General features: G+C 50.3%; 2 protein-coding genes across 4 annotated transcripts in view; one reads left to right on the top strand and one right to left on the bottom strand.

Moving 5' to 3' along the window:
• The window catches only part of LOC116948203 (palmitoyltransferase ZDHHC3-like), a 56,731-nt gene extending 51,907 nt beyond the window's left edge, over positions 1-4,824 (bottom strand). For 2 of the 3 annotated variants that reach the window (XR_012945830.1, XM_076071313.1), the window contains exon 1: positions 4,388-4,824. Coding sequence is in view for 2 of the 3 variants with exons in the window: in XM_076071313.1 (XP_075927428.1) it covers positions 4,388-4,515 (128 nt within the window). In the remaining variant the exon portion in view is untranslated. The remainder of the gene's footprint in view (positions 1-4,387) is intronic. The other variant, XM_032964682.2, reaches the window with a different exon arrangement.
• Positions 4,825-6,571: 1,747 nt separating this feature from the next.
• Positions 6,572-23,691, top strand: UPK1A (uroplakin 1A). The gene is made up of 8 exons (XM_032964683.2): positions 6,572-6,674; positions 7,704-7,779; positions 15,130-15,330; positions 15,990-16,064; positions 16,761-16,862; positions 19,029-19,214; positions 20,423-20,506; positions 20,871-23,691. The coding sequence occupies exons 2-8, from the start codon at positions 7,714-7,716 to the stop codon at positions 20,913-20,915; spliced, it is 759 nt and encodes a 252-aa protein (XP_032820574.1). The 5' UTR covers positions 6,572-6,674; positions 7,704-7,713; the 3' UTR covers positions 20,916-23,691.
• Positions 23,692-24,346: the final 655 nt, after the last annotated feature.

Genomic DNA, 24,346 nt, shown 5'->3' with positions numbered 1-24,346 from the left:
TCAAACACGCCACATCTTCATGAATATTTGATCACCCACTGTACACGCACCGGGTACGAGACTGATGCTGTTCAAGATATCAATGTCATTTTTTCAGGGCAAGGAGGACCGAACAGGTCTCTTAACAAATTGACCTCTTCACTAAATTTAATTTGTGGTAGGTTTTAGCACCGAAAGTAGCTGCTTAGGTCGCCCACCGTCATCAGGGTTCACGTGAACTAATTACATACAACGTATACGAATCGAATGTAATCAATTCTCATGCAAGGGATTCTATACGGGTATCGCGAACGCCAAGAACCCATCAAAACTCTCGCAGGTCAAAAAAAAACCCGCCACTTGTTTCAAATTTTCTTGCTGTGGTTTTCACACCTGATGATGATTGCTTGTGTTGCAGTCGAAACGTCGTGATAATTTTATTGTTTTATACTGTTATTATTTTATTGTTTCCCTTCTACGTGACTTTACCGAAAGAACCAATAATATATTTCGCAGAGTAGTGCAACCCCTTCGTGTTAGAGAAGATCCCGCAGAAGGTAATATCCCAAAACTACGTCGGAGACCCCCGAATGCATCCGGTTTAATCACGGGCGGCTGCCTGGATTCAGACCCAGGTTCTCAGCTGTGCCGGCTCGGCGTTCTGACCTCTAAGCCGCCCGGCCACATTTTGTAAATGTCGTTTTGTGAGTTTTTGTTGCTGTCGTGAGAAGTGCATATGTGTGTGTGCGTGCGTGTGAGCATCTGCTGTTTGTGCGTGAATGTACAATTCCTGTGGGTTTTCGTTCAGGATTGACGCAGGAGCTTTAGGCGCTGTAGTCCGGAGCCTCGGAGATCCAGTACCCCCCCGCCCCCCCCCCCCAAATATCGAATACTGCAGCCTACAACAACGCAACTTCAACCCTGATGATGCTTTGCAAGGCGAAATGAGTTCACAAGATACCACGAACAGCTCGTGAAAGACCGGACGCAGGAGATCCCTGGCTTTGATCTTCTATGAAGTTTATGGCCACAGCCATGAAACCATGAAACCGCATCCACACACAAACCATGGCAGCAGCAGCAGCAGATGTGGACGCTTGATGTTGTTGCACGAATGGAAAAGTCAACTCTCCGGCAGTGTGCGGCGGCTGTGGTCACCCTGAACAGAACCACGGAACGTATAACAGACTCAATGGCCGGATTCACAAATACTGGATGAGGAGGCATCACCACAGCGGCACACCACTCCGCTACTCCGGACGCAATCGTCTGCCTCAAGCACTTCAATGTAGTTGTTGCTCTTCAACAACATCAGCCATATGAAGAATAAAACTGCGGTATCACCGTTGAAAAAATACGTGATATAGTGTAATAATATACGATTAACCCGATAGGTCATTTGGCAATTAAAGCCAGAGCATCACTGCGTGGAAATTAAAAAGTTTTGTTAGTTTTATCTCTGCTTTAGCTTTACATTTCATATATCACAAGTAAACACTGGAACTGAAATAACCAGGGTGAATAGCGATGGCATCGGGCATGGGTGGTGGGCAATCAAGTGTAGGCATTTAAACCACCAAGAGGGCCCTCCAACAATGTAACAGTCCCCGAGGCCCCCACCAAACATTAAATGTCGCTGCTCATTTTCACACCGAGTCACTGGCGTCGCGTGAGTATTCCTGCGAGATGTATTCTGCCTGTCTGTATCTGCTGCAAGTTCAGTATTTTGCTTGCAAAGTATGGCCGGGATCATTGCAACGGTCACTTTAATCATCACCATCAACATCCTCCCAGCAGCATCAGCAGAAGCGGCAGCATCAGAAAGAAAAGAAAAAAACAGAAACAACACATACCTGTCAACCCATTATCAGTGCCCTACCTTATTACAGAACAATCCAGACCTTATTGGTCACCCCGTGCCCCTTATAAATCTCAACGTTCATCCTACAAAGTCCCATCACAAGGGAGAAACACAAATAGACATTTTTTTTTGCCCACGTTGAAACGACTGTACACCGTATGGACCTGAAAACTCAATTTCTCTGGACGAGAACACGGGGTAAGATCGTATGGGTTGACAGCTTTGCAGCTACAGGCGTAGGCGGTTGCATCGACACTACTAAGTCGCCAAGCAACTACAGCTCATGGCAGAACTCACAACCTCCTCCCTCCTCTCGACACAAAGAACCGGGACCCGTGACATCCCCCTCCGCGTGGCACGTGGCCAATCTCCACTGAGAGACCTTTCCAGAGACACCTAAATGCTCTGGACACCTCTATCGCAGTGCCGGATTCTCCTAGTAGCAAAATTAGCTAAATGCTACAGGCCCCGCACTAGCTTCATCCGGCACTGCCCTATCGCCTGTCCTTCAAACGACGAGGGAAAACTTGCGGTCAAATTCCATGTCTGTGACATATTGCGCGCGATACAAATGGCATAGTCGTAAATCAGACACCACGGTAGTAGCAGCAGTCGTACTATCATCGTCGTCACCCCACATGGCAAGCGATAGCAAGCGACAGTCGCATCGGCGACTTCAGCAACATAATTATTAGTCTGATCATTATCACCGCCATCACGAGCAGCATCGTCAGCACCCAGTAGGCACGCAACGTTGGACTGCCAACGTTGGGCTGTGGACTGCCAACGTTGGACTGCCAACGGTGGACTGCCAACGGTCCGAACCACGTATCAACGTTGGCATGCCCACTGGGCTCCATCAGCATGGTCAGCAGCAGAAGAGGTAAACTGCATTCTCTAATAATTATCAATGGGCCATTGGACAGGACGCGGTGGAGATGAGACGGCAACAACCTGCCAGCGCCCGCTAGGGGCGATACTGTTACAGCGGTAGTGGTGGTGATTGTGTACTGTTCGAACGCGTCTCGGATCCGCGTTAAACGCAAAGTCAATGATTTACCCCTTCGACAAAGGCACACATCTACACACATGCTACGACAACCGCCGTTCGCCTATGCCAGGCTAGGTGCACGTTGAGGCCACGTGAAGTGTCGAAGGCTCGCTGGCAAGTCACAAGAACAGACCCGTGTGTCAGCATGGTGAACCCGAGATGACTGGAAGACGCACCAACTGTGCTGCCCACTGTGCCAACTTGATGCGTTTTATACGCCTGGCGCTCCGCTCGTTGTTGTGAGCGTCGCTCCTTCCGCTGTTGCTGGAGGGCGACTGCCTCCAACTGCCCAGCCGCAGCGTCCTTCACGAGCCTCCTCCTCCACAGAGTTTCACAACTTGACACCGCTGGTACCGGTCATCGGGAAGTCCACTCAACTCCACATCATCATGTTGTACCGCATCAGCTCCATCTCTTCTCTAACCCGTGCCGCGCCCGATTAGCCCCCTCTATGCGGACAAACAGAAGCTGCTTGGGCATGCGGTGGCTGGGCAAGGGGTGGCTGGGCAAGCGGTGGCTGGGCAAGGAGTGGCTGGGCACGCGGTGGCTGGGCAAGCGGTGGCTGGGCAAGGAGTGGCTGGGCACGCGGTGGCTGGGCACGCGGTGGCTAGGCACGCGATGGCTGGGCAAGCGGGCTACACGATCCAGCCAACGCTGCCTCGCCTGCCGGAGGAGTCCACCGATGAGACTGTGTCCAGACCTTTTTAGGGATCTGTGAGTGGCTCACACAATCAGGGCTGGTTAACCCCAGGGTGGATCGTGGACAGGCATAGCCTGAATGTTTGAAACCGGCAACAGGCCAAGACGGAGGCGCACGAACGCGTACACACAGACACGCAGAGACAGCTAGAGCATGCGATGTGCCAACTTTGGCACGTCTACTAGGAAGACGGTTCACGGTAAACACGTAACTAAAGTTGGCCCAAAGTTCGCATGCTTACTGCGCCTGTTGCATCGCACATCCGCGACACAAGCGACGATTTTAGGAGGGTTCCGTCCAGCGGTGGATTGACCGTGGCACATTGAAGATGACCAAATTGCCACGCACGCAGTCGAACTGGCGCAGCAGGATGTGGAATACGGGGTCGGTCGTGTTGGGGGTGGGTGTCAGCCAGTCGTGTGGTTAGCCAACTCTCTTGTTGCGACAACTCCAGCTGGCAAGCGCAAGTTTACATCACGACACCAGGCAGGCAGTCTCCCATCCAAGTACGGAGAGGCAGCCTCAACCTCTGCTTAGCTTCCCCGAGATGCACGGCCAATATCCGTGCGCGTTCGAATTCAATTGTTCTCATTATTACTGTTGTTATTGTTAATGTAGTTACGTGATAAACACAGCCGGCCGCAGGACACTTCGCAAGTGTATTCCTGAGCTCAGCCCCCGACCGGTAAGCTCTGGGCCGAATGCCACAACAGTGACCACGGACACTCCTGGTTGGGGAGTGGTGGTGGTGGTGGTGATTGTGGGGGGGTCAGTCGTCCTGTCACTCGTCACCTACCTGCCAGAGTAGCCAGGCAGTATCACCGCTGCGAGACACGCGTACTCTGCATATCCGACGCACGCGTATGTGAGCAGCGCGCAGAAGATCCCGCACGGGTCTGGCCAGCGCGACAGGGTGACGGCCATGCCGAGTTCACCGCCAAGGGCACCATCACGGTCTGTCGCCCGGCCTCATGATGGGTCAGGCTCGCGACGTTGGGGGTCGGTGGTGGTCGTGGTAGATGCCGTGGTGTTGGTGGTTGATGGTGGTGGGGAGTGGGGAGACACGGATTAACGCGTCACGGCAGCCAACCTCTTCCTCGATATCCTCCTCCCACCGCTACCGGCATCAGCAGCAGCAGCAACGAGCCGCCACCAAGCAGGATATCGTTACATCCGCAGCGCTGACGCCACCGCGGCGCCCAACCGCTCTACGAAATCCAAAGCGGCGCTCCGCTGCCACTGCTGACGGGTCGCCAACGCTCGGTTGGATTTCGTAGCGCGCTTAAGGGCCCCCCGGCACCTCCCGATGAACACCGCCAGGTGGCGCGCTCGTCCTTGACTCGAGATGAGGGAGGGGTGGGCGCACTAATTGATGTAATAATAATCCATCGTTCTCACCACGTCTGTACTGTCCGGTCTTTTTGCTTGTTCCCTTTCGCGTTCGTCTAACATGTGGATAAACCGTTGTCTTGGCGATGGTGAGGTCACAATCCATCCAGCGGCGGATCGACCGTGGCTCACGATGATTGTGACGTCGTCATTCAGCTGTGTGGGCACGTGATGGCGGTAAAGTCTTCATCCAGCAGTGGATAGTTCACAGACCATGATGATGGTGGTGGTGACGTATATATCCAGAAGTTCATAGACTATGGATCCTGATATAAAGTCTTCATCCAGTTGTTGATAGACCATGGCTGATGACGATGACCTGGTCTTCATCCAGCAGTGGATACAACCCATGTCTTAAGGCGACGGCGAGGTCTTTCTACATCCGGCGTAGTGGGTAGATCATGGCTGGTAACGATGATGAGAAGGATATTCATCCAGCAGTGGATATGGGTTTCATCCACCAGTGGATAGGCCATGGTTAACGATCATGATAAGCAGAGACGGGTATTGCGTACGTACATTCCTCAAAATCTCTGAATTCTTTCACCATGAGCATACCACACATCTATCGCTCCCAGATGACAAACTCCGTCCCTACCACTCTATAGGGTTGTATAGAAAGAACTCCTATTGTCCGCGGTGATATGGGGGACACATGTCACGGATCCTATTATTTTTACTCCTATTATGCGCAAGGTTAAAAAAACCCCATCACGGATGATAGGAAGAGTCAGAACATAGTTTAAGATAATTTCTCCTGTAGTGTATTAGCTAGCAACAAAATACATTCACAGCATTCAGGAACGATATATATTAATTTCTGTATCGCCGTTTACGAAAATAACCTCCCACATCTACCAAGACGTCGAACCAACGTCAAAGTGAAGGCATTCATTCAGCAGTGGATTGAGAAAGGCTTGCCTGTAGAAATTCCACGATGTTTCATCATTTCCTTATGGGTTGTGGTGTCGCATTCGTTACTTGGCATGAGATTATGGTTCAGAAACATGGTCGCGGACAAGCAAACATGGAACGACAAATGAAAAGTTGCAACAACAACGAAAAAACAATAGCAAAGCACGGCGAAAGACGCACGCTTGAGATGCAGAAAGATGAACACAGACGGATTTGAGAACACACGAAGCTCGCAAGACGTCGTTCAAAGTGAGACTTAAAGCGAGTGATGCTTCGGCTGGACACGCCATGGCTAAAAGGCGTGAGAGGTGGACCGGCAAGAATAATGACGGAGTGGAAGACAAACGAATGGAACGCTTTCGAGTTGGGCCGAGATGTGTGTAACAATATATATTTTTGTTTTTACACGTAGAGACGTATATGGGAAGGAGTTGTTTTGCCGGCTTATTTATTTTGTTATCCACCGCTGGATGTTGAACACCTCGTCATCTCTCACTGATCGCAGGATCAATGAGATATGGCGACGGGCTGTAGATTGATCATGGCTGGTGATGACGATGATGGTGGTGGTGGAAGTTTATCGGTGGTGGAGAGGAACGGGAGGCGGTGACGATCCCACACTTGTCGGTAACGTCTCACCGTCCCCACCTGTTTTCTCACCTGCGTGACGTCACGTGAGGGTATAAAGTGCCCCGCGACTGCGGTGCGCCCACCAGGTGTGGCATTTTTTTTTCCCCCTGTGCGCCCAACTTCTCTCCAACCTTCATCCCGTCACTAAGGTGGCCGCCGCCGCTGCTGCTGCTGCTGCTCTCTCTGACCGCGTTGTTACGACTAAAATGGGTTTTTTTTCCCATAAAACTCGATTCATAACCTAAGGCGTGTAATGTCAGAGGCAATTGTGAATATCGCTAGCGGTTACGAAGCTTGAGACGATGTGCTTTACTGCAATGTCAATTCAATGCGTTCGCGACTTTGTAACGCGTTTGATGATGGATCATTTTGCGTGCATTGTGAATGCATTGACGTCGGTGCGACTCTTATTGCATTGCGTGTGCCCGTTGCGATATGTGCACGTGTGTTTTTGTGGTGCGTGGTGGCGTTCACTGTCGTGTTTGCGTGTCTGTGCGTGCTAATGCCGCTGCATGTGTGTGTGTGTACATTTGTTCGCGTGTTTGTAAGTGTAATGTAAAAAGGGAGCGGCAGTGAAGCAATGTGCGCGCTGCGCTACGAACCTGGTGACCCGGGTTCGGTTCTCGCTCACGGCCAACACCAGTGACGATAATCTGTACAGGTCCTGGGCCTCCCCTAGGTCGACTCGGCCTCAAATGAGTACCTGGTGCGGTGTTTATACAACGTCACTAGGGAGACGAAGGCGGCCGGGGGTAGTGTTGGCTACCCACCCTCTCGTGTGCCGTGCGGGCCTTCATCGGTGCTTGCTAACAGCACTTTCCCCAACAGTTTGTTAAGGCTCTACGGGGGATCTTTATCTTGTAAGGGTGTGTGTCCCCTTTGCATCAGAATCCGTGTACGAGTGCGCGTTCGTTTTTCATTACGCAACCCTCTGGGTTCAATTCCCACGCCACGGCTAACATCGGTGGCGAGTGATATCCGAACCGCTCCGATCCTCCTTCCCCGCGAGGTTTCTTCTCTCCGCTTCAAGTGAAGCTCCCCGTGCCTGGCTGCCCGTCCGCAAACATCGGCGACCGCGGGCGTGGTCCCGTGGTCCCACGGCAGCGGCAGCAGCAGCAGCGCTCGCAAACGGTGCCAAGCTCGTGAGACTTACAACGCTGTCGCCAATTCCTTCCCAGGGCGGGAACCATGGCGAAGGAGTCGAACGCAGGGTGCGTGCAGTGGCTGGTGATCATCGGCAACGTGATCATTTTGGTAAGGAGGACGACGCGTTTTTTGTTGTTACAAGTGGGGGGCCCCCTGTGGCTCCCCATGTGGCTCAAGGGGTACAGGTTCTCATAATGGCCCTGTCGGAGGTACTCTGATGAACTTGGCGCGGCTGAGATTTTGGGTGATTCAAATTTCAGGTTTCTGCCTCCGTTGATTTGTTTTGTTCTGTTAACCCGGATTGTCGAGTCGAGCGAGTTGATGGACCTACGGCCTGGATACCACTGATTGCACAAACAAATACAGATCTGGGGGCGGGGGAGGGGTGTGCCCTTGTTGAGGATAAAGAGTTCGTTTTAAGGGGCTTGATATGGAAGTCGTTCTATGGGGCTGGGCCATTTTCCTTGGGTCATCGGGCAACGCCGCAGCGTCCCACTGATGGCGAGCTGCAACAGTTCCGAAATAGGACGCTTCGTCGCGTGACGCCTACGGCAAAGCATGTTTTTATACTCTTTGGTTCTATTCGGTAAAGTCACGTAGGTAAAAAATAAAACAACAAATCACGACGTTTCGGTCGCAACACAAGTGGCCTTCTTCAGGTGAAGGAACAGAACTGTCGGGACGACAGTTCTGTCGGGACGACAGTTCTGTTCCTTTACCTGAAGAAGGCCACTTGCGTTGTGGCCGAAACGTCGTGATTTTTGTTGTTTTATTTTTTACCTATGTGACTTTACCGAATAGAACCAAAGAGTATGGATCCTTGCAGTCACGAAAGCTTCAAATCTAGAAGCATGTTTTTGTTGCGTTATCGGTCAAATCAAGTGAAGGAAGTGAATTATAAACTCACTATCTGCCTGCTCCATCAGACAATGGGGGTGGGGTGGAACTCATTGTTGAGCTAGAAGTGGAACGTCCACATTGCCATGGTAGGCGTTTTGTATATCCTCCATAGAACATTCACTGCTAAAGTTCCCACAATTTGATCGTTATTTTTCACGACCGCAAGAGTGATAGTGATGAGGGTGGCAGTGGTGGTGAATAGCAAGGCTGTAGCCATGGAGTCAACATTGGGGGGGACAAAATCTTCCAGGGGGTGTGGGCCCCCCCCCCCCCCCAGAAAAAAATCTAAATTTGAAAACGAATTTCCTGATATTTCTTACCTAAAATATTTTAAAAAATTCACTAACACATCGCATGGACTTTTTATTTGTTTTTTTACAATGTCTAATAGTGTATTGTATTACATGGCTCTGTTTTTTTTACTTTTCTCGTTTCATTGTATGTAATGGCAGAGATTAGGGATTAATAAGGTACAACCATAACCACAATCATATAAACAGAAATCTATTTTATAGTAATATATTGGGGGGGGACATTTTGAGCATATTTGAATATTGGTGGGGGTGTCCCGTCCCCCCCCCCCCCCAATATTTTATAATTACAGCCTTGGTGAATAGTGATGGAAGGTGTGGTGATAGCGAAGGTGGGTGGTGATGGCGAGTGTGGCTATAGCGATGATGATCGTGGGTGATCGTGGGTGATAGTAATGGTGATTATAGTGTAAAACCACCCCTGACTGGGGATTGAACTTGTACCCCTGTGGATTGTCAGTCGAGTACTCTGGCCAGTCACACCTGTGACTTATTAAGCGGCGAAATAATTCCAGCACGCCTGAAGTCACCGCTCCAGTAATCAAAAGTCGATTATTGAAATTACCGTGCGTATGGCCAATTACATATCGAGCGCTTATTTTCACGTAAATATGTTCTAAAATACTTTTTTTGGCTGGTGAAATGGGATATTCTCGAGATGCAGTGTTCCACCACCGCTATAGGCTGCTGCAGTGCTACTTTGGGGGCAACAGAGGGCAGCGCAGACGCATCGTATACACGTGTACATTCTATAAACGAAGTTTCGGTACAAGGAAGTTTGGATTCACCATCATTACTTTAAACAACTAAAAAAACATAAATGCAGTGAAATCGCGACGTGACTAATATATGTCGATCTGCTGTAAATCAGGATTCTGGAGCGTTGCTCATCGTAATGGTTCTTTCATTTGTGCTTTTTAAAATTTGAACGCTGTACAGTTTAACTTTTTTTTAAAAATATCATTTGTCGTTGTTTACAATATGAATATTAAGTTATACCCGGTTTATAGCATTAAATGGTAAGTTACGAAGGCTGGGAACGTATCCTCAAAGTACTAATGTTTTTTCAATATACGAACAAAGCTTCAGGCGCACATCTACTTAGTACCTGGAGGTGTTGCTGTACTTCTGTGCCCCCCCCCCCCCACGTCTTTACCAGAGGGTGATCAAATGACCCCAACGCCCAAGCTGCGTTTAAAGAACCCCTCCAGCAGTGGATTGATTATTATTATTTGCACATACTTGATTATATTTGATTATTATTTGCACATACGTGTGCAAATAATAATCAAATAATAATCACTCAAAAGTATGCAAATGATCAGGGTAAACCCCATCCGTCTTACTATAAATAAAAAGCGACCTTTGAACACCGCATCATGGATGAGTAATGTGCTGGTGTGGTTAGCAAGTGTTAAGATTCCAGTCTTGACACCATCGTAAGGTTATGTTAAAAATGTTACAATCGCCAATTTATAGATGGCCTTAATTTCTAACCAAGTAAGAGCCCAGTTGCGATTCAATTCCTCTCTAGAGATAGATCTGGGGTTTTATAGGTGATGCCTGGTGCATATTTGCCAACGCAACCAATTTATAATGGAGGTAAAAGTTTAACCGCGCATTAACCAGGGTCAATCCACTGCTGAAGCCCCCACCCATCCATTCTTAAGCCATCTGTCAATCCCGTGATATATAAAATGTTTAGTCTCATTTTTTAGTTGTACGAGTAGCTTTTGGTAAATGGTTTGCAAATAGGCAGCCTTTGATCGGTAAGAATTGCAAATTATTGCTCAACAGCAATGCATGATTTTAGGCATTTGGACACGGTTCATCCTATGGCTCTCGGATGTCAGTTAACCAAGCCGATATTTTAGTACCAAATTAGATAAGCTGACTGTCTCCATATACATGTCTGTCTCTACACATAATATATACTCTTTTTAACATACCATCCATCGGCCCCACGGCCTTCTGGGGGGGTACATAGCTTCAGCAGCCAGTGGTTCAATCCAAGCAAAACTCTGTGCCCAGACCGGCTTCGACATTCGATGTGTTCATTTAGAAACACGCGTTTAGAGTATTTGCCTGCTATACATGTCCACGTGATCAGCCACTTGATTGAGCAGTCATTTGTGGCCAGTTCGCTTCTGAAGAAAATGCTATACAGAGTAGCTCAATGGGTGTTACCTGATAAATAAAAAATGGTTTAATAAAAAAATAAACCAGAGTCGTCAGCAGTCAGGCTTGCGTGACCCAACGCCGGTTGACGAACTGCCTGATGTTTATGAACAAGGGGGCTCGCTTCCCCACGTGAGACCTCGCGCAAGATGATGATTATTGTCGTCCTTGTGGTAGATACTAGATGAGCAGGTAATGTGTCCCCCCTGTCTATAGTATATACATCTCGTGTACACAATGTTCGCGGCGTGATGTTTAACACGGCGTCGATTCGGTGGCCATTCGGGGGCGGCGGCGGTGGTGGTGGGGGGGTTGGCTTTCTGGTACGGGCGCGTCTCCGGCACGAACTTTTTGAATATAAATGCGGCTCTTGTTGCGATGTTTTTTTGGCGTAAAAACGTGTCAAACTGGTCCCGCGACATTCCCTCCCTTCACGCGCACCCTGCAGCACTGCGGAACTTTACCATCACCCACCCCCCACCCACCCCCAACCCACCCACATTTGATCCCCCACCCCACCCCCTCATTCACAATGACCCCCAGGCATTCTTTGAATCTCCCCTCTCGCTTGTCGCGTGTTAAAATCTCTTGAGAAATGCGGTGCCATTTGATTGTGGGGTGGGGCTCTGACTCCCGTGGTGACGTGACATTCCGTGAATTGTGAAGCTCGCGTATACGGGTTATTTTTTGTTGTTAAGGCTCTCTTAAGATTTTGGCCATCGCGCTCATAAGCCACCCGTGCTTTGTCCAGAGTTGGGTGTTGTTGTTGTTGTTGTGGTGTGTGTGGGGGGGGGGATTTTGTTTGTACCAGCATGTGGATATTCACAAACCACATTTCGAAAATACATACGTGATAAATTGATTGACGCAATTGCTCACTCGTAATGTACAGGGTGGTCCCGATGTCTTGTGACCCCCCCCCCCCCCAATTAATTTGTTTCCTTTGCATATAACATTTATATTTTCAAAGAGCCTTACCTTAAAATACTATTAAGTTTTAGATAATTAAATCGGGAGGGTCACAAGACAGTCTGGACCAACCTGTAGTTTAGGAAGTCGGTAGACAACTCCCTTTTTCTTGACGAATAATATTCTTCTTCTTATGCTGTCAGTCGGCTTCCATGATGATGGGGCCCACATGTAGTCCTCTCCACGTGACGTGTGTGGCGAGATGTTAACTCCCTCGCCTGGTATACAGGGGGTCGTGGGTTCGATCCCATCCCTTGACGCCTGCTGCTGTATATTTGTAGTTTGCGTGTCTTTCTCCCCGTGGATTTTTCTCCGGGTCCTCCGGTTTTTCCCTTCGCATTTAGAATCCACATGCGTTTACAGTATTTGGCTGCAATACATTGCCACAAGTAAGCCACTTCGTTGAGTGAGCTAGTATCTGTGATAGCCAGGTCGCTTCTGAAAAAGAGCTATATTGTTCAGTGGGCTTTACCTGGTAAAATACAAAATAATTTGGTTATTAGTTTGTCGTTTTCCATTAACATTTTTTAAAGCGGACAAAACCGCCCTGCATCGGATCGTTTACAGTGTATGTTCTGTACAGATTGTGTTCTGCTGTCCCTGCGTAAACGCACTCCTTGTGCCAAATTCTGTTAAAGATAAATAATAACGTAATTTACCCCGAGGAAAGCCTTACTGAGTTTCATTTTTGCAGGAGAATCGCTGCTGAAGTCACCGTGTTTGGCCAATTTTTTTTGTTATTTGCTAGAGTTGCATAATGTGGGAGAAAACCAGGGCACGTGGTGGAGAAAAATCCCACCATGCACCCAAGCAGACGAGACTCTCAACGCTCCATACACATGGGTCCTGGAAACCCCACTTGCTGCTACACTGCCGTCAGTGACGACTGCACAGTGCCAGAGGGTCGGGGAGCTTTTTACAAATCTCAAGCAAATAGATCGCAGAAGTGTGCAGTGTAGCCACATCCAGCTATTCATCCTTAAAAGGTAAAAAAGCAATTTCCGTCTCTAAAGAGAGGGGCAGCAATGCTCATTTCCCCATTTCACAGCGCTGAGTCGGAGCTTTCAAACCCCCTATTTCGGGGCTGAGCCGCTCCATAAGAGATAGGTCTTGATATTTCAGAGGTACTACATTTATTCACCCTCGAGGGACTGTGGGCTGGATCGACAACGCCCGAACTGGAATTTTGAACTCTCAACCTTGCAATAGTTGTGACTGTTTCGACGACTGCAATGTAATCAAATTTACGGAAGCATCATCATAAGCCATTATCCATCCACTGCTGGATGAATGCCTCTGATAAAAGTTGGCTTTCTAAAAGGACACCAACCCATCGTCATCCCCACACAGAAGTCACGTGATTTATGGGAAGTTTGAGCTAAGTCAGATAAATAGTATTTGATTGGGCCCGATAAGAATTCGGTTGTAAAAAAATAGATTCCTGATTAAGTATTTTTTGTGCACTACACTTTGGTGATGCATTGCTTGGTTCAGTTCTCATTTCAATCGACTCCGAATCGGCATTGCGCGTCCACATCACTAAGCCTCTTCACCCGCGCTCGCTGTCTCTCGCGTGCTCTCCTCCGCAGGTGTTGCCTTACGTGACGATCAAACTGCGCTTTTTTATTATTCTGGAACAAATTTATCTAAGTGAAAAACCACACAAGCCACAAAAGGGTGGGCCCCCTCTTAATGACGTCAACAGCGAACCGAGAGGAGACGGGTGCGGTGCGCTTGAGACACCGGTTTCATCGCGAGCAGCTCACGACTGCATTAGAACCCAGCTGGGTGCTCCGGCATGGCCATTATGAACCGTACCCTGGATCACAGTACATCTTTTTAACAAAATTGTGTGTTGTCTTAGTTTTTTTCCTCGCTGTAAACGTCGGCATGAAAACGCATTGGGGAGGAATTGGAGAGCAAAGTTAGTCGTCCGACCGGTCTGTCCTTAAATACCAAACGCTGCAACTGTGGCTCTTAAAAATGTTCTACGAGCGCTCTTACCATGACACAGTGCTATTGCTATGTTAAGCATGTGATTAAAGACTGGTGGTAATTGTATCGTCCGTTTTGTAAAATCTCAGACCTGCCGCAGGAAAATGTTGAGTTATGACGTGAACCACCAATGGTTTTGATGTTTGGAAGAAGAGGAAAAATCGCTGTCATTTATTCAACGAATCTTTTTTCATTGTTAGGGTTGGGCATGGGTTTTGTTTGGGCCAGGACTATTTCTCACTCGATGTTTTCCGGTTCGCTGGTCGACTGGAATAAGCATGCGAAGAGTAATCACATCCATCGCAAGAGGGTGTACTGGACGTGGTGTGCATGGTGCGGAAATTATTTCCAGTTTGCCGACATGCACCGTCCCTGGGTTGAAATTACGCCCCCTCCGTTAGCTGCATTGAATTTAGTGACACGACACTGGTAGCAAGACTTGGTGCAATTGGAGGTAAGAAAAACAACATCGTTTTAAAAATAAAAAATATATAGTTAACCGGTTCTAGATTTGAAGCTTTCGTGACTGCAAGGATTCATACTCTTTGGTTTTATTCGGTAAAGTCACGTAGGTAAAACAAATTAAAATAAAATAAACAATTGAAACACGACGTTTCGAAGGCAACGCAAGCTTCCGTCTTCAGGTGGGACCAGTCACAGCCAAAATCGCTGCACGGCGTGTTTTAATTGTTTATTTTATTTTGTTTTACCTACGTGACTTTACCGAATAAAACCAAAGAGTAGTTAACCGGTTCTCAAGCACAGTCGGTGAGATTGCTGGTCTCGGCTCGGTCACCGGTCGCAATGAGGAACGAGTCGGACAGAGTGAGGAGGTGTCACGGTCTCTCACTGTGTCACCGCGTGGGACGGTGCTCGCGAGTGCGTGGGCGATGGCTACGCAAAAGTGGGCGTGGCTGTCAGCTCCCCGTGTGTCCCCAGTTGAGCCTCCTCGAGAAACTGGGAGGCTCAACTGGACATCTCTGAAAAAGAGCTTTCTCGCTCATCAGATTCATCCAGTATAAATAAACATTCCGGTTCTGATTCTGTTTACCTCGCTCTTATTTCCCTCTGTGTTGCCTCTCCCCCACCGCCTCCACCGCCCCAGCTGTGTGGCATCACGCTGACCGCCGAGACGATCTGGGTGGTGACCGATGGCTATAAGGTGTACCCCATCCTCGGCATGGCGCACAACGACGACGTCTTCGCCGGCGCGTGGATCGCCATCTTCACGGGCATGGCGTTCTTCCTGCTGGGCTTCGTGGGGATCGTCGCCGCGCTGCGCATGACACGGAAGCTCCTGCTCGGGGTACGGCTCGCTCGCTTGCTCGCTCGCGCGTTGGGGCCCCAGCGCTCGCTCCCGAGAAGGATTTTCTCCGGTCGCCCAATAGAACTGTGTACCAGGAGAGAACCGACGTTGATTATAATGCAGGGTGGCCCCAAAGTGAAGGGCGCCTTAGGGTATTATTTGATTTATTTGAACGCTGGGATTAAAACATTTTAGTTTTGTTTGTTAAAGTTAATACTTTATCGATTATCGTAATTAAGATCTATTTTTCTCCTTCCTGTGGTGTCACCTCAAATCTGTCGCTTAGAAAACTTGAGCAAGAGCCACTGAATGAATTGAGACCTAAAACCACAATTGATGAATGTTCAAAGATCACACCTGTGATCTTAAAAAAACGTACTAAATTAATTTCAAAAGAGATATCCTGCATGCATTAATATGAATGGAAGTTTAGTTTGAACATTTGTTAAAACATTTTAAACAACTCCATGTGCCCTGACTTTGTGGGCCACCCTGCCAGCCCAACGAATTTATCCTCACCCAGGCAATAGCCGCTCACCTGCCTACGCAAGGACCTGCACTCACCTGGTGTGTCCCTCTCACCTGGGTGTGCGTCTGTGTGTCCCTCTCACCTGGGTGTGCGTCTGTGTGTCCCACCCCCCCCCCCCCCGTGCCTGCAGTACATCGTATGCATGCTCATCGTCTTCGCGTTCGAGTCGGCGTCCTGCATCACCTCGTTCACGCAACGAGACTACGTGAGTGTTCTCCACGTGCCTGTGTGTGTGGAATGGTGGCAATGTAGTGGTTGGTGCATTGTGCAGCGCACCCGGCGACCTGGGTTCGATTCCCACTCGCGGCCAACATCGGTGATGGATCTATATGTCCACACCCTTCTTGGTCCCCTCTCCCCTTTAGGTCGGCTTGGCCTCGAATGAATGCCTGGTGCAGTGTGTTTAAACATTCGGCATTGGGGAGACAAAGGCATCCCGGTGTGGTGCTGGTCACGAGAGAGGGCGGGGCTGGCATCATCTCCTTCCGTAGGCATTTCATAGTGAAGTTGATGATGCCAGCAGCAAGGGTGGGGTTATTCACAAATGGGAACCAAAAGCTTTGTTTCTTATGTACGTAGAACTTCTTTCGCACCGTACGTAGCCGACCATGCCGAGATGCTCCAGCTACGTTGTTAGACCCCTACGAGTGTGTAATTTTGGAGTGGGGGGGGGGGGATGGTGGAGTGTTCCTGGTTTTTTTTCCGAACTGAGCTATGAAATGTTTGGAGTGATGCGTTCACACGTTACCCGCCTCCTAAATAGCGCAGCGACGTGCGCGTTGCGGGGAGTGGGGGGGGAGGCATCGTGACCTCTCATCCGTGTGAGCCACCATCCTTTTAATTCCATGTCGCTTGCTCCTCTCCCTATCTCGTCCACCCACACCGCCCCTACCCCTCACAGCTAGTGGGCGACCAAAACTTCCTGCTGAAGCAGATGCTGACGGAGTACCCGAGCGACACCTACCCAGCCTACACGGACACGTGGAACATGTTTATGCGAGAGGTGAGCCACGGCCATGCCATACGCGTGGTCACGGTGCTCTGGTGAAGAGGGGCGGGGCGGAGAGATACATCCACCGGATCGCTCCGATGGCCGGGCTCTTCCGTCGGGTCGATCAGCGACAGCGTTGCGCCCTCATCTGGAGTCTTGTTGATGGCCAGAGCCGGTGACCCCCTGGCCCCCATGGCCCCCCCTGCCCCACGCCCCAGCCGAGCCCAGAACGCTTTAGCTGCCGCGGTACGATCGCCCCCATATACTACTCTGGGTGGATCATTTAAAAATAAAAAAATAATACTTTAGAGGACGGCAAAGTCGCATTTCGTGATAGTCTCCCTGCTGTATGAACGGCGCGAATATCAAATATACTCAACTACAACTTATTATTATTGGTGGCTTGATGGATCCCGGATAGGCAAACGAGGCCCCTGGTCAGGTCGGCGAGAAGATGTCTGCCCCGATATTGACAACTTGTCAACGATTCTCAAGATTTGGGGCTTTCCGATTGTCGATCGCGACGCTGCAGCGGCTTTGCGAGTAGGGGCGGCATGCGTCCAAAGAGTTTGCGAGGTGTCGCGGTGAACCACACACATGTAGTTGAGCGACTTCCCAGACACGTCGAGTAGAAGGCTTCTTATTTATTAAGAGCACATGTGGCGATACACTTCGTAACGCAGCTACACATGGGCGACCCTAACACGCAGCCCATCTCCGTCCTGCGTAGCTACGCTGGCTGGTTGACGAGCGTAGCGGCGGTGACGGAGACGATCTTGCAGAAGAACAGCCACGTGGTCGGAGACGAAGAGATGACGACGAGCAGCGTCCCAGGACTCAGGTCCCACAGAACAGCCCCGAACCTCTGGTTCGGTCCCCCTTATATCTGCCTGGCCTGGCCAAGCTCCACCCCTGGCCACGCCCCCTGTCCAGAACCTTCGGGCTGGTTCCCGGAGCTTCTCGACTGACTCCGCCCTTCACCTTTACCCCAGACACGCCCCCCTTATGATAAGGCATTATGTAATGCAGCCATGACCTCAATTACCCCTTTAGGCCGGCAGGTGTCGCTCTGTCATTACACATGTACATGGTGCTTCAAAAAAATGTTAACGCTATGGAGAATTTGCAACAAAACCACTAGAAATGTGCCTCCGGGCTCTGGAGACCACCTGGAGAATATTTCAGGCACGCGTTGACAATGATGCATGTGTTACGGTGTATTATCCGTTCTTTTTCCATTTAAAAACGAGTCCCATATAAGGGTAAAAAAAGTAAGCACCCTGTTGTATATGGGTGCCACGGTGGCGAGATGTTAACTATCTCGCCTGGTATACAGGAGTCCGTGGGTTCGATCCCGACCCTGACGCCTGTATATATGGAGTTTGCACGTTCTCCCCGTGGTCGCTTGGATTTTTCTCCGGGTCGTCCGGTTTTTGTCCCTCCACACGTAGAATCGGCATGGGTTCAGAGTATATGGCCGCTCTAAATGTCCACGTGATGAGTCGCTCCATGATGAGCTATCGTGAGTGGCCGGGTCGCTTCTGAAAAAGATCTACGTAGCCGAGTCGGTGTTACCTGGTAAATAAAAAGTTTAAGTTCAGTTGAATTTTTTTTAAGCTCAAGCACAGTGTGCTTTGACGCCTGCGCTGTGTACAAAAGGTCGCGTCGATCTGGAAACCCACTGTGGTAACGCCTCCCAAATCTCTGCAAGTCACTCGATATCCACATACTGTAATAGCACTAGGGCAAGGGCGAATGATAGAACTCGTCTCTCTGTCCATTACTTAATGTTGTTTTTTTTTCTTATTATTTTAGTACTTTGGTTATTTACTCGGGAAAGCCACCGAGTCTCAAGAAGTTTTTATTTTATTTCAGATGGTGTCCTGCAAAGTTTTGTTTTTGGAGTGGGGGGAGAGGTGGGGGCTAGGTGGTGGGGCAGTAGCTAAGTTGCTGCCGTGTGTAATCCCAATTGAGTAATTTGCGGCGTAATCTTTCAACATCGGGATGTTTGGCCAATGCCGGGGTTGCATTGTGTGTGTGTGCGCGTGTGTGTGTTTTTGTTTCGTTCGTTTAGCTGTCCATCCGTACAACTGTATATCCATCAAGTTCTCTGTCCGTCCACTCATCATTTTTTCCGTCCTGTGCGGCACCCCCTGAACGTCTGCGTGCCAAACACAGCAAAAGTGTTGCGGCTCCAACGGTCCCACGGACTGGCTCATGTACACCTCCAAGTTCTCCGAAGCTCACAACAACGACGACGTCAACTTCCCGTGGCCCATGCACTGCTGCGTGCTGAGCAAGGACGGTCCGCCGCTGAACATCACCTACTGCCGGCTCGGCATGGACGGATACGTGAACACCGCGGTGAGGACGGAGGCACGGTGGCCATCGCGTCGCTCGCGCCGGGATGAGTGCTAAACAGAATTTTTATTTTTACCCGGTAAGGGCCCCCCCCCACTGGCTTATCGTCGTGTGGACATTTATAGCGGGGGGGGGGGGACCTGAGTGTCCGGAGAAAAATCCACGTGACCACGGGGAGAGAGAAACAAACTCCAAATATACAGCGAGGTGTCAGGGTCTGGATTGTGACCCACGACCTCCTGTATACCAGGCGAGGTAGTTAACATCTCCGAGCCGCTGTGGCGCTCTGTAACGGTCGTGTCGCTCCAAGTGCTCTTTATGGACGGTGCGGGGGTTGTGTAGTGTTGATGGAGTTTAGCTGCCTACCCCCTTAAACCTATTTACCCGAATTATCTTTCATATGTATGTGGAACTTCACAACAGTGGACTTTTTTAGGTTGGATCGCGTAAATTTTAATGTCTTGAAAAACCTGCCACCACCCGACAGCCAATTAGTAAGGTCCGTCATGTAAACAAAACATTCAAATTAGTTACTTGTTCAGCGCACCGATGTGTTGCAGGGTAAACCCACAACAACACAAATCTCTTGTGGATAACATTGGTCACGAAAGCCTACGTGTTAAGCTGATACGTTGAACGCCTTTCGCACCATACGTAGCCAAGCGTGCTCATCGGAGGTGCGGGGAGAGGCCAACACCACTAAACAACAGAAGGCGGTGTTAACGGAATGAGTTTTCGATTTAAGCTGATTTCTTTCAGCCCGTACAGTGAGACCTCCCCTGAAGGTGCGAGCGGTGCGAGCGGTGCGAGCGGTGCGAGCGGGTCGCCAGCCGCAGAGCGCGCTCGTGATGGCTGGTGCGATCAGTGAACTGGTGTGATGCCGCTTGTCGGCCCACCGTGCCCTGCGCCAGCGACCACCCTGGTGCTCCCTCGCTGCGATGCAATTTGGAGTCGTACCGTGCGAGTGCGGTGTCTGGCACGGCGTCCCAACGTTTCCCCCTCCACGTTGCCGGGCAACTTCCACGAGCAGCTGCAGAGCCGCAACCCGCAATTATTCTTCTCAATAACCTCTGGGATAGTCTGAAGCTCTCCCGCTGGTAAATGAGGTTTGGTGGGGTGGGGGGGTTGAGGGTGGTTGGGGCTGGCCACCACCCCAACAAGTTGCTCGCTGTGCACCGGAGGTAATAACGGCGGTGACTGCATCCCCACAGGGCTGCTTCGATTACTTCAGCGCGGCCGTGAATCGCTACACGTGGGGCGTCGCCTGGTTCGGATTCGCCATCCTCTGCTTCACGGTACGTGCTGGATGCTGCGTCGCTCAAACGCCGTCGCCGTGAACGTCGTCGTGATTGTTGTCATCGCCACCACCAATCGCCAACCATATCATTGGGATTATCACCAAATGCATTGTACCATCGTTGTTTTTCACCATTGTTATCATCCATCAACGGTATAGCAGTCGTCAGCTGCAGCAGTAGCAGCAGCAGCATTAAGAATGCTCAATAATTGAATTGGCCAGACAAAAAAAAATGTCCCCTTGCTCGTGATTTGTATTTGTTATTATATTGCTGTAATGATTTTCCGTTAACGTGGCTTGTGTGTGCGTGTCTCATTGTGGTGTGTGTGCACGTGCCTGTACGTGTGGTGCCGGGTCTGCAGTTCTTCGTTCTCAGTGGAGCCATGTACCTGTACACGGTCGCATAAGGACACCAGCTCAACCATCACGGAGGGAACTTCCTGCACCACCGGCTAAACAACCCTCTTCCAACTGACAGCCTTCCCACGTGCCCGGCACACTCGTCGCGGCCTGACCCCACTCGCCTGACCCCACTCGCCTGACCCCACTCGCCTGACCCCACTCGCCTGACCCCACTCGCCTGACCCCACTCGCCTGACCCCACTCGCCTGACCCCACTCGCCTGACCCCACTCGCCTGACCCCACTCGCCTGACCCCACTCGCCTGACCCCACTCGCCTGACCCCACTCGCCTGACCCCACTCGCCTGACCCCACTCGCCTGACCCCACTCGCCTGACCCCACTCGCCTGACCCCACTCGCCTCTGTTGGTTGTGCGTCTCCGCTGCTGATTTAATGGCGAGCGGCATAACATCCACCCAGTGAACGTGCAACCGTTGGCTCAACGTTGGGCCAACGTTCCATGTTTACTCGGCGGTATTTTGAGAACACTATTGTACCGGTACGTCAACGGCGTCTTTAATAAAGGATGTGTACAGCTAAGGGAGGTAGTGTTATCGCGGTTGTGCCGTTCTAGCTCTCCGATGCGATTTTCGGGTTGTTCGACACGATGTCCGACAATTCGGTCCCGTGAGCACGTGGGCTCGAAATGTTGGACACCGTGCCCAATGATGCATGGCGTGACCTGAACACGCATTGGAGAGCTCTTTGTATGTCCAGCTGTTGAGCCCATTTCCAGAACGTCCCCAACACATCGCATTATAACCCCCACATAGACACGAACGCCTTTTGTATACTCATTACAACTAGTTGTCACACCAAATTATCTTATTTAACTATAATCTAAGGGAGCTTCGTCATCCCGAGTCTAAAGATTCCACGAGTCGCAATCGGCTTCAGTAGGCGCAAGAAACCCATCACGAGGGAGAAGGGGAGGACTTGCGGGGTGAGGATGGGGCAAGGAAGCGATCCCTCATGCGGCTGAATTTCCATTTCCTTCCATCGGCACTCCGGTGATGTCGCCGCACTGTGAAGCGCCGCGGTCCGCTTCGTGGTGCTGCAGTTGTTGCCGATGTGTAGCCCATCGTGATGGCACGCCACCCAGATGTCAAGTGGCAAGCCACTCGCGAAGGTTGAAACACCTTTGTAACGGTCGCGTTTTGGACATCGGTTTGCAAGAAACGCGTGCCCAGTTATCACCGTCAGGGCTCAGGTGAGCGGGGGGGGGGGGGGGAGATGGCGGTGTGGGTCTCTACCCAGCAACGGTTCCAGCCACATGCCAACGTTGGATGCCCCCAGCGTTGCACGTTTACCGCGCGCGCGCGACCATCAGCCGTTTTGGTTCGTTCTTGTGGTCACCGCAGCTCGTTTAAATCGTGCCAAAGAACGGTCGTCCGTAATTTTTCGTTTTCGCGATCAACGGGAAGAAGACCACCGAACCTCGTGGGGGGGGGGGGGGGTGGCGGTAGGGGGTGGGGCTGGGTTCTACCTTGTTTTTAAACCCAATTATGATTTTGTTTGAGGGATTAAGTAATTGACTCCGATTTGCCATCGTGAAAACGTGCTGCCCAAATCTGAGCACTGCGACACCGCAGCTCCCGTGATGGCTGTCTCTGTCTCTAGCGCGTGTGTACATACGACGACGACGCGACCCACCGACTGTTACCTTGTCGCTATACGCGCTCCGCGTGTACCCGGAGCCACGGCTGTCTGACCTGACCTGGCTTTTTTTTTTTAAAGCTTCGTTAAAGAGAGGGGGAGATTAAAAATAAAAAGGCTTCGAAGTCTCCTTTCGCGATCGCCGCCCGCAGCGCCCTGGCGATGTGGCGTCCGCTGCCACCGTTTGTGGCGATGTTTTGGTGCCACCTGAAAGTCGATTTTCTTTTGGTCCTTTCTGCTCGCGAAGCTTCAGTCTCGCGTGCGTGGGGGTTGACGATCCGGATCACGCGGCGAGAGACGAGCCGGTTCGGGTTCTTTGGGTGGCGTTTTTTTTTTGTTCCTCTCGAAGTGGTTTGCAACCGTAATTACACCGTGTTTTGTGTAACGTATATTATGGTGATGATATTTGTAGAGGAGTCCCCTTTTTCTCGTCTGTGTGTAATCTTCATACCTACAATTTAGTCTATAAAGTAAGTACCGTTGTAATCGTAAAATATTAAGGTGAATTGAAGTAGACTGATTTATGATTTGGGGGTGTGACGGAGGCGTAATAATGACATTGCGGATAAATTCGGTTGTGTTTTCACCTCTTGGTGTCGTGGTGCGTGCTTTGTCGTCCGGCGAGAGGAATAATATTTTAAACTTGACCGAACAAACCATGGGGGGCGAATCGGTCCACGTGGCGTCAATCGAACCGGGAGCGTTGGACCGCCCGGTGGGGGGGTGCAGGTTGAGTGGTCGGTCACGGTTCGTCTCCCAGAGCTCAAGGCCCTGCAAGCGCTCACGGTTGTCGCGAGGTCTCCGTGGCGGCCGATTGCTCGGTACAACGTGCAGCGTGTTGGGCGCCGGCGTGTTGTTGGCCCACTGGGTCAACCGTCCCAACCAACGTTGGCAACGTTGAAGTGGGTGGGTGGCCTCATCGCCTTCGACACCTTCCCTGACACTGACGGGGAGTCGTAAAGGTTGTCGTGCATCTTGACACCTCGCGTGTGCTCTTGTCGGTCCGGGATTTTGGGTCGTGTTTTTTTTTTTTTTAAACAGTCGTGCGATTTATATTTTGTAAGCATTATGTACACTGATTATAATAAGTATATATCTCAATAAATGTTCTGTATTTTGAACTGCGCTGTTAACGGCTGTTGCGTTTTAATCGGAACCTTTTGTCTAGGTTGTGGGAAGTCCGAGGTGGCTGTGTACCGAGGCTGTTTGAACGAGGAGAGTTTTTTTTAAACCCTAAACGATTGTCACCAGAGTTTGGCCACATTTACCAGGAGCGCAACTCTTTACTCGCCGTGCTGCAATGACCTCGAGTAGAGTTGCGAACCTGCGCCGGACTTCACACGCGGAACCCATAGCCGCCCGAGGCTATGGGCCCCCTCCAGCACCCATTAATTGGGTTTGTTTTTAACCTGGGAACACAAGGCCGTTTCTCATGTTTGCACGCTCGAGTCATCGCATGGTTATATAAGGGCCTCATTATACTCGGTCAACATGCAGGTTGTTTTACGTGTCATTTGAGAACTCCAATGTGCGTGTACGTGTGTGTGTGTGTGTTTATTAATGTGTGGCTCTGCCAAAAGTAATCCAGAGCCTCATTTGGCCCTCTGGCAAAGAAAAGTAGTTCTGAAGAAATGAGTTTTCTAGGTAGATTTAAAAGTGCATAACTCCAGTGACTTTCTGATATCGGAAGGAAGAACATTCCATACGGCCGCAGAAGCGCATCTGAAAGCGTGCGTTGCAGTGAACCGTCATTGTTCGATGGCCAGTGAAAAGCCGCGTG

This window comes from Petromyzon marinus, chromosome 32 (assembly GCF_048934315.1).
Source record: "Petromyzon marinus isolate PM22_M1 ecotype Great Lakes invasive population chromosome 32, UKy_Petmar_22M1.pri1.0, whole genome shotgun sequence".
Classification (NCBI taxonomy): domain Eukaryota; kingdom Metazoa; phylum Chordata; class Hyperoartia; order Petromyzontiformes; family Petromyzontidae; genus Petromyzon; species Petromyzon marinus.
Note: the sequence above shows the minus strand (reverse complement) of the source record. Positions and strands in the feature narration are given on the sequence as shown.